This window comes from Ctenopharyngodon idella, chromosome 10, assembly GCF_019924925.1.
Source record: "Ctenopharyngodon idella isolate HZGC_01 chromosome 10, HZGC01, whole genome shotgun sequence".
Classification (NCBI taxonomy): domain Eukaryota; kingdom Metazoa; phylum Chordata; class Actinopteri; order Cypriniformes; family Xenocyprididae; genus Ctenopharyngodon; species Ctenopharyngodon idella.
Window position 1 is genome coordinate 8,106,976 of NC_067229.1, and position 14,154 is coordinate 8,121,129.

Here is a 14,154-nt window from a genome sequence, read left to right on the forward strand (position 1 = left end):
GACGTCTCAGCTGTCAATCATTCGCTAGTTCCGCCCTCATAGGCGTGGCCGTGCACTGCGGTACCCTGATTGTTGTCTCATCTCCACGGATTCGTTCATCATTCTCTATTCTCCGCAATCTTAAAAACGCACCCGTTTTTAACCATAGAGACAACTAAACGGTGGTAAGTTTTGCTTAACTTTTCCTTGTTAACTATGTACGATATCCGTCTGTAAGTATGAAACCTATGCCCTATATTTCTAGCGAGTGACGAAACTATTTTTTAAAGCTTATTTAATTTCTACCGGTGATTGTGAATCGATCTTAATAATTATAAACAAATGGGTCACATTATTTGGGTTGTTCATCATATAAATAAAAAATGAAACGACAGATACAAACTGTTAGCACTATATAAAGCAGTATGAGTGAATATGTGCAGCTGTTTTTGAGGGTGTGTTCATTCATCATCTAAAACAAACACTAGAATGCTGATGCTCAGTCTGGCCTATTGATTTCCCATCACTAAGTCAGCTGACATTGTATCAGTAGCCAGTGTTATTTACATTCCACATGATCTGCTCTACTGCACCTAGAAGAAATCCAGAGACTAGTTAAAAGTTTGTTATTTTGGTATAGTTTCAAGAGTATTTTTGGAGAACATCCACTGTCCTTTTAGACTTTATGTAAATTGACAGTTCTGTGTACATTTACACACTTATATGCAGACAACAAAAAGTACCACATGGTAATATTGTTTGAGTACTTTGGATTTGCCATGTAAAAACCATGAATATATGGTATATCAAAGTATATATATCATATATATACTATCATATATATCAAAGTACCATGGTATTACCATCTCTTGCCATCCATGGTACAAGCATTATGTTTACATGAATTGATGTGGTAGCAAATTAGCGATGAACTGATTTCTCTTACTGATCGATACATTTCTAAATAACCATTTTTCTCCTCAAGCCTGCGGCCCTCACAAGGAACTGAAGGTATATTCACCATCTTGTCTCTCTGTAGTTCCAGTTTAAAATAAGGATTGGTTAAAGGAAACCTCATAGAGCCAGCTGAGATAACTTAGTTCATTTAGGACTAAATGAACTAAGTTATCTCAGCTGGCCTAATGAGGTTTCCTTTAACCAACGCTTAGAGAACTGCCCTCCGTGGACATTGTCTATGAAATCATGGTAAACAGGGTCTGGAAATCTGCAGAGCTGATGTTTAAACTTATTACAAGACAACATGAAATTAGCTAGTCATTAGTAAACCTCTCCCCACCCTCAGTAGGGCGCTAATCGAGTGTCTGTTGTAGAGGGCATTTCTCTCAGCACGCTGGACTAAAAGGCGCATGAATGCTGCTGCACTAATAATGGCAAAGTGGGTGACCATAAGCGGACGTAAGCAAGCATCTTAAGCCTTTTAGCAGCGGCACTTTGCGCTAAACGCTCAAGAGACATTGAACGCGTGCTGTTGAATGATTGGTGCTATATCTGTGCTAGCTTCTAGTAACCAGTCTCCAACTGCCATACGCACACATTCTTACTCTTTTGTTTGGTTTGTTGTAGCAGTTAAAGCAGGGGTATCCAAAGTTGGTCCTCGAGGGCCACTGTCCTGCAGAGTTTAGCTCCAGCTTGCCTCAATAGACCTGCCTAAAAGTTTGTGAGTCCTTGATTAGCTGGTTCAGGTGCTAAACTTTGCAGGACAGTGGCCCTCGAAGGGCAGGATTGGACACCCCTTGGTTAAAGCTTCTAATCAGAAGGTTGCTGGTTCTATTCCCACAAAAGCGAGCCATGAGCTATAATCATTTAAAGCGATAGCTCACCTAAAAATGACAATTATGTCATAATTTACACCCCCTCATGTTGTTCCAAACCTGCATGACTATTTTTTCTTCCAGCACAAACAGAGAAATGTTGAAGAAAGCACTTGTCAAGTACAGTCTTTTTCATATAATAAAAGTAAATGGAGACTCTGGTTTGGAACAATATGGGATCTACTTTAGGTTAAAGCATGTTTTTAAATGACTATCTTATTTTGGTGCATTACAGTATGTTTTCAATTGGGGGAATTTCGTCGCATATCTACAAGGAGCGCTTGCAGGCAGAAGGGATGGGAACAAATGACAATGCAATCAAGTTCCTGAACCAGGACTACGAGGAGCTGAAGAGAGAGTGTGTGGAGAGCGGTAGGCTGTTTGAGGACCCCTGCTTTCCCGCAGTGCCACAGTCGCTGGGCTTCAAGGAGCTTGCGCCAAACTCCTCCAAAACACGCGGTGTGCAGTGGATACGACCCACTGTGAGTGTCGCAGAGCACCGTCTATACAAACAGCATGCGACATAAAACTGCATAGTCACTGAGGGAACATATCTTCATTTTATTTTTGATACATTTTGACACTAAGTGGGAAGAAAAAGACTGAGAAATTTCATGAGCTAGACTCGAACTGTCATTTCCCACATGAGAACTAAGGCACAACAGCAGGCACTAACTACTAAGACAAGTCTCACATTTTTATTTTTAGCACAATTTGACACATTAATTGACATGGATGGATAGATAGAGAGTACAGGAAGTTAAAGCCCAAAGTATACTTCACTTTTCACACGTACGCGAGGGTTTAGCGAACATTGCGCATGACATGAATTTCGTCATCAGAAGAGTATGCGCGTATTGTATGCGCACCGGCGCAATAATTCGTTTATCAACAAGGTGGCAACCATGCCCTGAGGGCGTCGATTCACAAGGTAGTCAAAGAAAAACTACACTTACGTTACACTAGTGCCCACTACTGGCGGAACTCGTGCATAAGGTTTAAATGAAACGCACTAAGTCCTTGATCACTTGGAATTCACAATGGAGTTGATTTATTATTTAAACCCCTTTTGTACTTATGAATTTGTTTTATGCAACATTCTGTATGCTTATAAGTTGTTGGAGAAAATATATAAAATCCTATAGGTATATGAGCTGTTGAAGAAAAATAAAATTACACAAATTAAACAAAATATCAGTAGTATAAACTTTGACTGTGAATATAAAGTAGCTACAATTAATATGCGATTAAATCTCAACATAATTAATATATTATACACTATTTTATGCGATTAATTCCTAAAATAATCAATATATCATACACTTAAGCTAAGTGAGATCTGCTGTGACATCACAATCAAGTTGAATTGTGGGATATAGAGCTGCTTGAAGTGTACTTCAGAGTAGACTCGCTCCCTCGGTCAAAATCGAGGGGACGAGGGTCTATCCATATAAACTTCCCTCGTCCATTTCACGAAGTGGAATGCAAAATGGAGGCAGGGATTCCCCGAGGGGAAGTGCTTAGAGAAGTTTGCGAGTACGTGTCTAAAATTGGAGTGGAACGCAGCCCTGAACGCATGCAAGCTACAGCTACAATGGAGGCCTACTTAGACGAGAGATTGTGCGAAGAGGTTAGAAAGTACCCTCAACTCTAGCATAAAAGAATACAAATATATTTACATGGGTTGTAACTCACAGCGAGAGATTGCTCAAAACTGCGCATGCGTTGAACGCCTGTGTACACGTGTGAGTCAAACGAAGTATACTTTGTAAGGCTGTGCGCATACACTAGCATACGCGTAAAAAAACGAAGTATACCCAGGGCTTAAGTGGGAGGAACATGTTTGAGTAATTACATGAGCTGGACTCGAACTCTCATGTCCCACATGAGAACCAAGATGCAACATCTGGTGCTAATTACTGAGACACATTTGAGAGTAAAATTGCTTTGTAATGGACTGGCAAAAATGAAATATTCCCTCTTTTCTTTGAAAAAAAGGAACAAATTTTTTTTGTTTATATACGCTGAAATTGTTTCTTTTCTTCATACAAGCAATAAGTAATGTAATTTCTTCAATGAATCATCAGATTATTACTCGGCCTGTGTATCCTTGTCAAAAATTGTCAAAACAGAGGTTGTGTACTGTCAGTTAACCTATGAAAATATTGTAGACTACAATATATGTATAGACTTGTTTGCATTTCATATATTAAAGAAAGACCACTGAATTGAGTTTATATCACCTCACAGTGGTATAATGAAAATGTTTGATGAGACTCTTGATATGTAACCAGGTGTTATAGGTTGACAGGGGCAGCAGCACACTTTGGTTGAGCTGTTGCACTGATGTGTTATGTTTGCTTGCGTAATGTTCGCAGGAGCTGTCAAACAATCCTCAGTTCATAGTGGGTGGAGCGACACGGACAGATATTTGCCAGGGGGCTCTAGGTGAGTATGTACTGTATGATCCTGGGTGTGTTTGTTTGTTCATGCTTGTACACGTTAATCAATTTCAGTAGCTTCATTTGTGCTTTACTGCAGTTTGAATGATGCTCCAGCTCAAATCTGTGCAAAACAGAGTGTGTCTATGACCTTCATACATACATGCTGTCAAATGTTGCCACACAAATAAAGAAACCTCTGCGTTACGATATCTCCCACTTTGTAATTATAAATAACTTGTTCAACATCATATATTTGCAGAAATGCATCAATGTAGACGTAAACACTTAGGTATTAGCATGATTAGCACATTAGCATGTTTTTATTAACGTGGATGTAAATATAATTTATAATAGATAGATAGATTTTACTGCATATATTATATAATTTGGATTTATTACAGTTAGTTTTATGAATGAATTTATGACAAATCACACTTAGTCAAAATCTGATTCATTACGCTACTATGCATGTTTTCACTGTCGCTTCTGAGAGGAAATGTGTGTTAGGGGGCTAAGTGAGTTCGTGTGTGTGTTTCCTGGCTGGTGGGGAGTGCTTAAACCATGGTTTAAACACGATGCCTGAGTGGTGAGTCACACAGACACGGGTGTAGCATTAGAGAACTATGGGATTGCTGGCTGCAAGCCACAGTACACAACATGTATGTGTGGGTGTGCACTCATCAGTGCCAAAGTTTGTACGGCAAACACTGGGTGGAGTAGGATGGGGAAGCTTATCGCAGAAATGCATTTTACCTTTCAGTTAGCACATAGAAAAGCTCAAGCCTCCACAGCCAAACGGGTTGGCTTTGACAAGGGTGTTTGAGACAAAACAGCATTCATCCAGAGTAAATATACAGTACTGACGTACATTGTGCTGTTATATCATTGTACAAACACATTCTCCTCCCCCTTTTTGGTTGTGGGTGGAGGGCTCCCCCTAATGGCTCATTGTAGTACATTCAATACATTTATCATGGTAACCATAGAATATTATACTAGTTAATGTTTGTACAGAATAAGCCTCTTAAACTTTGAAGGAGAATCATTTTAATTTTGAATTAAAGTAGTAACAATAGCTGTAGTATTAATTGTATTTTGGCTAAAACTATGGTAACCACGGTACATTTTTATAAGTGTAATAAGATTGTAAACTTCATGTCACCAAAAGTAATTACAAAAATAAAATGCTCTCAACACTCTTCTCACCTACTATGGGTTCACCAAACAGGCAGCCCCGCCCCAAACTCATGCCATTGGTTGAGGCAGTTGCTAGGCATCAGTTCATTCAGGAAGTGAGTCTCTGAATGGCTTACTTGGTTGTAAAACTAATTTGGTCAATATGAATTTAAAATGGACCATTTTTATTTTTTGATGGAATTTAAAATATTGCACTTATTATAAATGATTTATACATGCACATCTTTTTTTTTTTTCTCACAATCATCCAATCAATTCCCGATTGACAAAAATCAAGTCCTGCTCTACACTTTTTTTTTTTTTTTTTTGTTCAAGAAGCCATTTTACTCAGATACAAGTCACAAAATGACAGAAAAAGTTTCAATAAATGCTCTTTTTGGACTGGGGAGGAAGTTTTCAGTTATAAAGTTTTGTTATAGTTTTTCCTCAGAATTTCTTGCCCTACAGACTTCCACTGTAAATGAATTACAGTAACAGAATTTTTTTTGTGGTAATTTTTCTCCACTCAGGTGACTGTTGGCTGTTGGCTGCCATAGGGTCTCTGACTTTAAATGACAAGCTGCTTCACAGAGTTGTTCCTCATGGACAAAGCTTTACGGATGAGTATGCCGGCATCTTCCACTTCCAGGTGCACAGCCGACTGTTAATGAATGACAGAAATGTAGAACACACATTAAATTTCTGCTATAATTTTATTTTTATGACTTAAAATTTTAGTATTTGTATTAATATTTTAAATATAAACATTGATTTTTATTATTATTTTTGAAGTTCACCCAAAAATCACCCTCAATCTTCTTTCTGATGAACACAATCAGAGATATATTTTTGCTCCTCTAAGCTTTATAATGGTTGTGAATTGGGGGCCACATTTTGAAGCCAAACAATGTATCCATCCATAATAAAAGTAATCCATACAGATCCAGGCGGTTAATAAAGGCCTTCTGAAGCAAAGCAATGCCGTACGCATCGATTTGCGGCGGAAGAGTAACCTCTGACGCGACGCATGATGAACGTAATGATGAACGTGGAGGCGCAGAGGATAGAGCAAAACAAAACACCGGTCATGAATTAGAAGTCTAAAACTATATTTTTTAAAGAGAAATGTCGGAGGATTTCGATATAAGAGAAGAGGAGCTTGAATTTGTTGCCCAGCCCTATTTGTTTGAACAGTGAGAGGCGTCTAAGCTTACGATACTTCTACATCCTACATCATACATCGCGTCAGTGGGTTACTCATTTGGCACAATTTGACTTGCGCAGTTTGCATACGGTCGGCCCGCTGGAAGCTAGTTATTTGAATTTATAAATTTTTAAACATGGATATTTTTCTTACAAAAACGCATCGCTTCGCTTCAGAAGGCCTTTATTAACCCCCTGGAGTCGTATGGATTACTTTTATGATGGATGGATGCACTTTTTTGGGCTTCAAAATCTAGGGTACCATTCACTCCCATTATAAAGCTTGGAAGAGCCAGGATATTTTTTAAAATAGTTCTCAGATTGTGGCTTGAGGGTGAGTAAATCATGGGATAATTTTTCTTTTTTGGGTGAACTATTCCTTTAATAAGTTATAATATTAATTAATATATATATATATATTTTTTTTTTCAATATTTTTATGTATGTTGTTTGCTTGTTGTGCAGTTCTGGCAGTTTGGCGAGTGGGTGGATGTCGTGATTGACGACCGCTTGCCTGTCAAGGATAAAGAGATAATGTTTGTTCACTCAGCAGAAGGAAATGAGTTCTGGAGTGCTCTTTTGGAGAAGGCCTATGCCAAGTGAGTCTCTTCCTCTCTCTTCTTCTTCTTCCTTATCACAGTTATAGAGACCATATCGTGTATATGTGCCTGTAGGCTGAATGGCTCATACGAAGCTCTGTCAGGAGGTTCCACCACCGAAGGTTTTGAGGACTTCACAGGTGGAGTGGCTGAGATGTACGAGCTGCGTAAAGCTCCCAAAGACCTGCACCGCATCATTGCCAAAGCCTTGGAGAGAGGCTCGCTGCTGGGCTGCTCCATTGATGTGAGTCCCCACAGCGCCTACTACTGGCCTGGAGACACAACGCAACATTGATGGATTATCCAAATAAAGATGACTAGTTTTTTTTTGTTTGTCTGGTAGATCACCAGTGCCTTTGACATGGAGGCCGTGACCTTTAAGAAGCTGGTGAAGGGGCATGCGTACTCCGTCACAGGTCTCAGAGAGGTCAGGATAATGTCTAAAATGTATCTTGAGCTCATTAGTTTATCCTTTTAATTATTTGCATCAGTCTATTGTCGTTTTAATTTTAGGTGGATTTCCGTGGCAGCAAAGAGAGGTTGATCCGCATCCGAAACCCTTGGGGGCAAGTTGAATGGACAGGGGCTTGGAGTGACAAGTGAGTCGGCCAATCAGAATGAATTTGAATAGACTTGCTATACAGGACATGTTCATAGTATAACACTTGTACTTCATTTCCAGTTCTTCTGAGTGGAATGGAATTGATCCAGCATTAAGAGAGGAAATGAACAACCACATGGAGGATGGCGAGTTTTGGTAAATCTCCTCCGTAGAAATCTGATCTTTATGGTTTATGCACTCTATATTAGGGATATGAGTTAGTCCCAAGAAGAAGTGATTCTTTGATTCTGAAATGTTGGTCACCTCCAAAGCTTTGGATTAGGGCTTCATGATTAATCAAAATAAATCAGTAATTGCAATATCAATCAATCAATTCCTGGAATCTACACTATTTCCTGTGTAAACATTCACTTTTCCCTGACAGAATGTTGCTGTATTACTGATGCTTTGCTTCTCTGCCCACATCAGGATGTCATTTCAGGAGTTCAAACGTCAGTTTTCTCGTCTGGAGATCTGTAACCTCACACCAGACGCTCTTAGTGAAGAGTCTTTAAATTTCTGGAACACGATTAAGTTTAACGGCACCTGGAGGCGAGGAAGTACAGCAGGGGGCTGCAGGAACCACCCCAGTGAGAAAAATTCACACAATCCCATTGATACTTATTCATCAGCTAAAAAAAAACATACTGAATTACACACCTAGTTTGATGTCTCTTTTGTTAGATACATTCTGGATAAATCCTCAATATAAGATCACACTACTGGAGGAAGATGACGATCCCGAGGATGACGAGGTGGCCTGCACCTTCATGGTGGCCTTGATGCAGAAGGACAGACGGCGTTACCGCAAGCAAGGACAGGATATGCACACCATCGGCTTTGCTTTGTATGAGGTTGTAGGACTAAAACGACAGTCATAGACTTTGTTAAATATCATGGTTTTGACTAATTTCTTGTCTTTTATTCCTGTTTATCCTCATCTTTAGATCCCAGAAGAGGTATGGCATCTTTTTAGTATTATATGAATCTAAGGTGAAGTGTGTAAACACTGTGTTTTCAAAACATTTCTCTGTTTGTTTGAGTATTTCGACCAGCCCAGCATAGCAACAGTGGTTTAACCAATGCTGTGAATTTGGGGCAGAGCTATCTGTTTAACTGACCAATGACAAACAGGAAAGTGTTCAGGAAACATGTTTGAAAACAATTACATTTTTAAAATCTCTTTAGTGATGCAGAAATTACAGACTTCACCTCTAAATCACATAAACTGTATTGTGATATTAAAAACTCTTCTGTTTTTAGTTTCGTGGTTCCCAGAGTGTTCATCTCAAGAAGGACTTTTTCTTGCGTAAGTCGTCCTGTGCGCGCTCGGAGACCTTCATTAATCTGCGAGAGGTCAGTGCGCGACTGAAACTGCCACCGGGCGAGTATCTCATTGTCCCTTCCACTTTTGAGCCTGGAAAAGAGGCTGACTTCGTCCTGCGAGTCTTCACTGAGAAACAGTCAGAAACTCAGTAAGTGACTCGACTATTCAACTACAACAAACAACAGTCGTACAAATAAGTAGTATGAAATATTGATTATATTTAATAAATTAGATTTTTTGGAGTCTTGTATTTCATTGTGCAGCATCATTATACTGGAGAAAAACTTAATTTTGTTTTTCTTTTCTTTTCTTTTTTTTTAGAGAAATGGATGATGAGATTTCATTTAACCTGGAAGATGAAGTAAGGACTTTTCTGTTTTTGCAGATGATTTAAAAAACAAACAAACTTACATTTAACGAAAGTCCCAAGACATTTAAGAAATGTCAAAAAAAAAAAAGAAAGAAAAAAAGTGTAAAAATCCAGTGTATATAAATATAAATGTTTGTTTTATCCACAGGAGGAGGTTTCAGAGGAGAACATTGATAACTCTTTCAAGAAAATGTTTGCTCAGCTGTCTGGAGAGGTGTGTATGTTTCTATGTGTGTCTCGATTAATAATATTGTGTATTCCATTAGATTAAACCTCATCTAAACTCTCTTGTAGGACATGGAGATTTCAGTTCATGAGCTCAGGACCATTCTGAACCGAGTGGTAGGCAAACGTAAGCTCAGCTGAAGTTTTCAAGTGTTCACGTCTGGTCTGTGTCTGTGTCTTTGAGAAATACCTCTTCTGCTCTTTTGTGTTTTGCAGACAGGGACTTGAAGACAGATGGGTTCGGTATGGAGTCGTGTAGGTGCATGATCAGCCTGATGGATGTATCCTCTGATTCCTAACTTGTAAAAGCGACTTTAGCTTATCAAATAGTGTATATATGCATTTCATCTGATTATTAATAAGCATTTCGTTTACATTGTAATGTGCCTTGACTGATCAAACTCAGAAAGATGGCAGTGCAAGACTGGGAATTGTGGAGTTCCAGATTCTATGGAATAAAATCAGGAAGTGGCTGGTGAGAAAAATGACTGTTCCATCAATCATCACATATCCTTCCCTACACACTATGTATGTGAATAGTATGGTGGCAACTCAAACTCATGTATCTCATTTGCAGGGCATTTTCAGACAGTTTGATCTGGATAAATCTGGCACAATGAGCTCCTATGAAATGCGCCTGGCTGTGGAGTCAGCTGGTAATAAACAGTTTTTAATGTTCATCTTGTGTGATGTTTTTGGTTATAGAGATTAAAGATCAGTATCAATACAGATTTGATTGTGATTCACAAGCTTTTGATTCATCCCAGTTTCAAATCAAACTTCATACACATGCTTAATCTCTATAACAAATGTCTTTAACAAAATGATTTGATTCAGATTCATTTCAATATATTTCAGTTATAATGTCCATTTTACTTGCATATGGTTTCTGGAATCGAGCTGTAATCGAAGTTCATGAAATGGTTTACGCAGGTTATGCTGTCCGTTTTTGACTCCCAAGAGTGAATCGGCTCATAAGAGTTTATGAATATGTTTTCATGCAGCCACTGAAAATAGGCACAGAGTAAATCAATCTATCTTGGGATTTCAAGAACATATATCGGGATAGGTCAAATTAAATGCGCGTTTAACCCTTGTGCATCCTTAAGGACATTTTTGTCTTTTTCAGTTTTGTTTTTTTGATCATTTTTGTGTTAATGCCAAGTGCATAAATTTTGGCAGAAGTGTGTATTTTTATTGGAATTTTATTGTCATTTAAATTTCACCCTCATTCCCTTTCATAAATATATTTTAGACTAGGTACACAAAATAGTTACGCTTAGGGCCTTAAGGACAAAAATGTTTCCTTTGAAACCCATTAAAACGAATTACAGTTTTTATTTGATTTTGTTTTACCAGATGGCGCCATTTTCTCAGGTTTCGCCTGTAAAGCAAATACTCACCTTTTCCTGTTTCCTGCTTCTGAGTATTAAAGAGCCAATTGGATAAATAATGCAGCAATAATTGTGTGTTGATATGAATGTCATCCAAATTTGTGTGTGCGTGTGTACTAAATGTGTATGTGTTTACTCAAAAAATTATATGTGTGTGAGCGTAATGTTTGAGGGAGAGAAAATATACTGTACTGCAAATCACAAATCCCAGCGGTTTACCAGTAAAGCTTTGCTGCCATCTAATGGAGAAAATTGGATACAACAACCAAACAAAATCTTACTGCAAAATCTAAAAGCTATTGACCTCAAATTTGGAGCACAGCTTGGTTAGATTTATGGCTTTGATTTTCTAGAAGTCTTTGAGTGTTTTATAAAATATATATTTTATATAAAATTTGTTCATAAATAATTTTCATAAACTAAAACCTCTAACTTTTTCACTTCAATAATTTAAGGGTCTTCTTTAAAATGGGAGCAAACTTAAAGGGATAGTTCAGAATTTTCATTTTTGGGTGAACTATCCCTTTAAGTCTGTGCTCCAAAGCTTTAATTTTTTTTTTTTTTTTTACACTGACATTTTTGTCCTCTAAGGGTCTATCTATCTATAATATATATATTATATATATATATATATATATATATATATATCCTAATAATGATGCCTGTTTCCTTGTCCTCAGGTTTTAAACTGAATAACAAGCTACATCAGATACTGGTGGCAAGATATTCCGATGGAGATACAATTGACTTTGACAACTTTGTCTGTTGCCTGGTCAAACTGGAAGCCATGTTCAGTATGTCATTTAAATATCTTTTTTTTTTTTTAAATCGTGTATTAGCTAATATTCCACTGAAACATCATACTGAATGTGTCGTATTCAACAGAGGCTTTTAGAGAGCTGGAGAGAGAGGGGTCAGGCATCGCAGAACTCAATATAAGTGAGGTGGGTCATTTCTTACCCTCTAAGTGTCTCCTATGTTTTTCAAAATGGTGGGACACAGTGCATTATGTCTTAATATTGTATATTTAATATGTTTTTAAGAAATGAAAATTAATCCATTAACCCTCTTGCTCTCCCCAACAGTGGCTGTACATGACCATGTGTGGTTGATGTGTGAAGATCATATCATGCTGGACAAGAAGGGCCAAAATCACTCTCCCTCAACTACAGCTTTAAGCCATTACACCCAAAGATGCCTGAGCAATACAGTACATACTGCCTTAAAACACACCAACCTAACCATCACATCAGCTTATGGCACTATATGCTTTTTGATTAAGGGACACCTCTTTATGCAAGATGCATTTATCAATTATGAACCATTAAATGTAAATTTAAACATATATTGCAGCATTTCAGAGAGTAGCATAACATAGCTTTATTCTTAACTGCATGCCACTAACCTTATGCTGTAGGTATTTTATTGGACCTTGCATATGTAGGTCAACTTAGCAGTTGCACCATTACGGCCTTGATATTTAAAGAATTTATTTTTTTTGAGATTCAGAAATTGATCTTGATTGTGTATGATTTTGGTATAATTTATGATCACTGTGATTTGCTCTGCAATTATTATTTATAAAAAAAATTGTTCTTATAGGGTGTTCAGGGAATTGTGCTACACTAGATCCTTTCTTTAATGCTGCTTAATATGAAGTGAAAATAAAGGTTAAATTTGACTTCTTGGCATGTTTTTTATGGCTATATATAGAGAGAAAATTAGGGCTCCACGATTCTGGATAAATTGAAAATCATGATTTTCTTTTGTTTCAAACAGATCACAATTCCCACATGATTCTGAACAGACAAATAAACAATAACATGTATTTTACTAGAGGTTCTGATTAAATGTTAATTGCAGCAGTCTATTTAAAATGTTTCATTTGAATGAATTATTTAAAAAAAACGGTTTGAAAAGCTTCAAGTAATGAACCTTTTTACGATACAGTTGAGGTGAAAGCCTCGGTGCTTCGCAAAGCTTCAATTCGCCATCACTAATAAACGTTTATCCCATACTTCTGTTATAATTAGAATTTTTGTAGGAGAAATAACCACACGATGATTTTGAAAAGCCTGTTTGTGAAGCTGTTTCGCACCTAGGCAGCGCTATGGCTCTCTAGACATTAATAAACAAGAACCAAAATCTGTGAAGGTGCCATTTTACATTTTTATATCTCATACACAATACAGAGTCCATTCATTCACACACAAAGTTCCATCTGAGTGTTGTCCGTGCAACTATTCCTTCGTCTTGGTCTCTTTGCTCTCTATCAGTCCCAGTAGTGTGGCGTCCGCCTCCAGCAGCGTCGTGTCGGTGGTCGCTCCCAGGAACCGTGAGGTCAACTCCAAATCCTCCAGCCTCAGTCTTACTCTGCTGCCCCTCTGGTACTTCTGCCCGTCTGCGGAGGGCCTCTTGCACACACAATGGAACTTCCCGCCGAAATCGATATACAGATCGTCATTGACGATATGAAAGACTTTCCCGATGACGATCTTGTCTTTGGCGGGACCCATCTGCATGAGCGCGGAGTGTCGCAGGAGCGATGTGAAGGAGGTCTCGTCCCTGGAGCTCACCCGCACCGCGGCGCTCTGACCGCCACTCTGCCGCAGGTCCGAGTGTAGATCATATGCAGCTGCAAACCCGCTTTTCACCCTCTCGGGTGATTTATCATCTCCTCCACTCGCGTCTGAACTGTATAATGATCTGAGCGTGGCAAAAACACTGTGTTTTGGCAGTAAAGATGATCTGGGACTCACGTTGTACATCACCTTGTAGAGCGACGCCATGTTGAAACGTCATAAGGAGCAGAGCACGCTGGGAGCATTTCAAAATAAGAGCACATGAAAAAGTGGGAAATGAGGGAAAAAGCGGGATTTTAGCATGGTGGTTTTGGATTTATTATGTAATAATATGATTTATTAAATAATAACGTTGTATCTTTCTCAGTCAGGGGCTCTGTGATACATTTAAAGCAGTGAGTTATGTCATTTATTTAAACCAT

At 38.3% G+C, this 14,154-nt stretch overlaps 2 protein-coding genes across 2 annotated transcripts; one reads left to right on the forward strand and one right to left on the reverse strand.

Annotated features, from left to right (window-relative positions):
• The first annotated feature begins 32 nt into the window (after positions 1–32).
• capn1b (calpain 1, (mu/I) large subunit b) lies at positions 33–12,831 on the forward strand. The gene is made up of 23 exons (XM_051908013.1): positions 33–164; positions 965–990; positions 2,047–2,293; positions 4,190–4,259; positions 5,962–6,080; positions 7,100–7,233; positions 7,309–7,477; positions 7,577–7,660; positions 7,747–7,832; positions 7,916–7,990; positions 8,264–8,424; positions 8,519–8,688; positions 8,782–8,793; positions 9,098–9,309; positions 9,483–9,522; positions 9,680–9,745; positions 9,826–9,883; positions 9,973–10,037; positions 10,163–10,231; positions 10,334–10,412; positions 11,831–11,944; positions 12,036–12,094; positions 12,236–12,831. Exons 3-23 carry the CDS (start codon positions 2,048–2,050, stop codon positions 12,260–12,262), a joined length of 2,115 nt encoding a protein of 704 aa, XP_051763973.1. The 5' UTR covers positions 33–164; positions 965–990; position 2,047; the 3' UTR covers positions 12,263–12,831.
• Positions 12,832–13,299: 468 nt separating this feature from the next.
• On the reverse strand, positions 13,300–13,981 carry mrps28 (mitochondrial ribosomal protein S28). The gene has a single exon (XM_051908019.1). The coding sequence runs from the start codon at positions 13,937–13,939 to the stop codon at positions 13,391–13,393; it is 549 nt and encodes a 182-aa protein (XP_051763979.1). The 5' UTR covers positions 13,940–13,981; the 3' UTR covers positions 13,300–13,390.
• Positions 13,982–14,154: the final 173 nt, after the last annotated feature.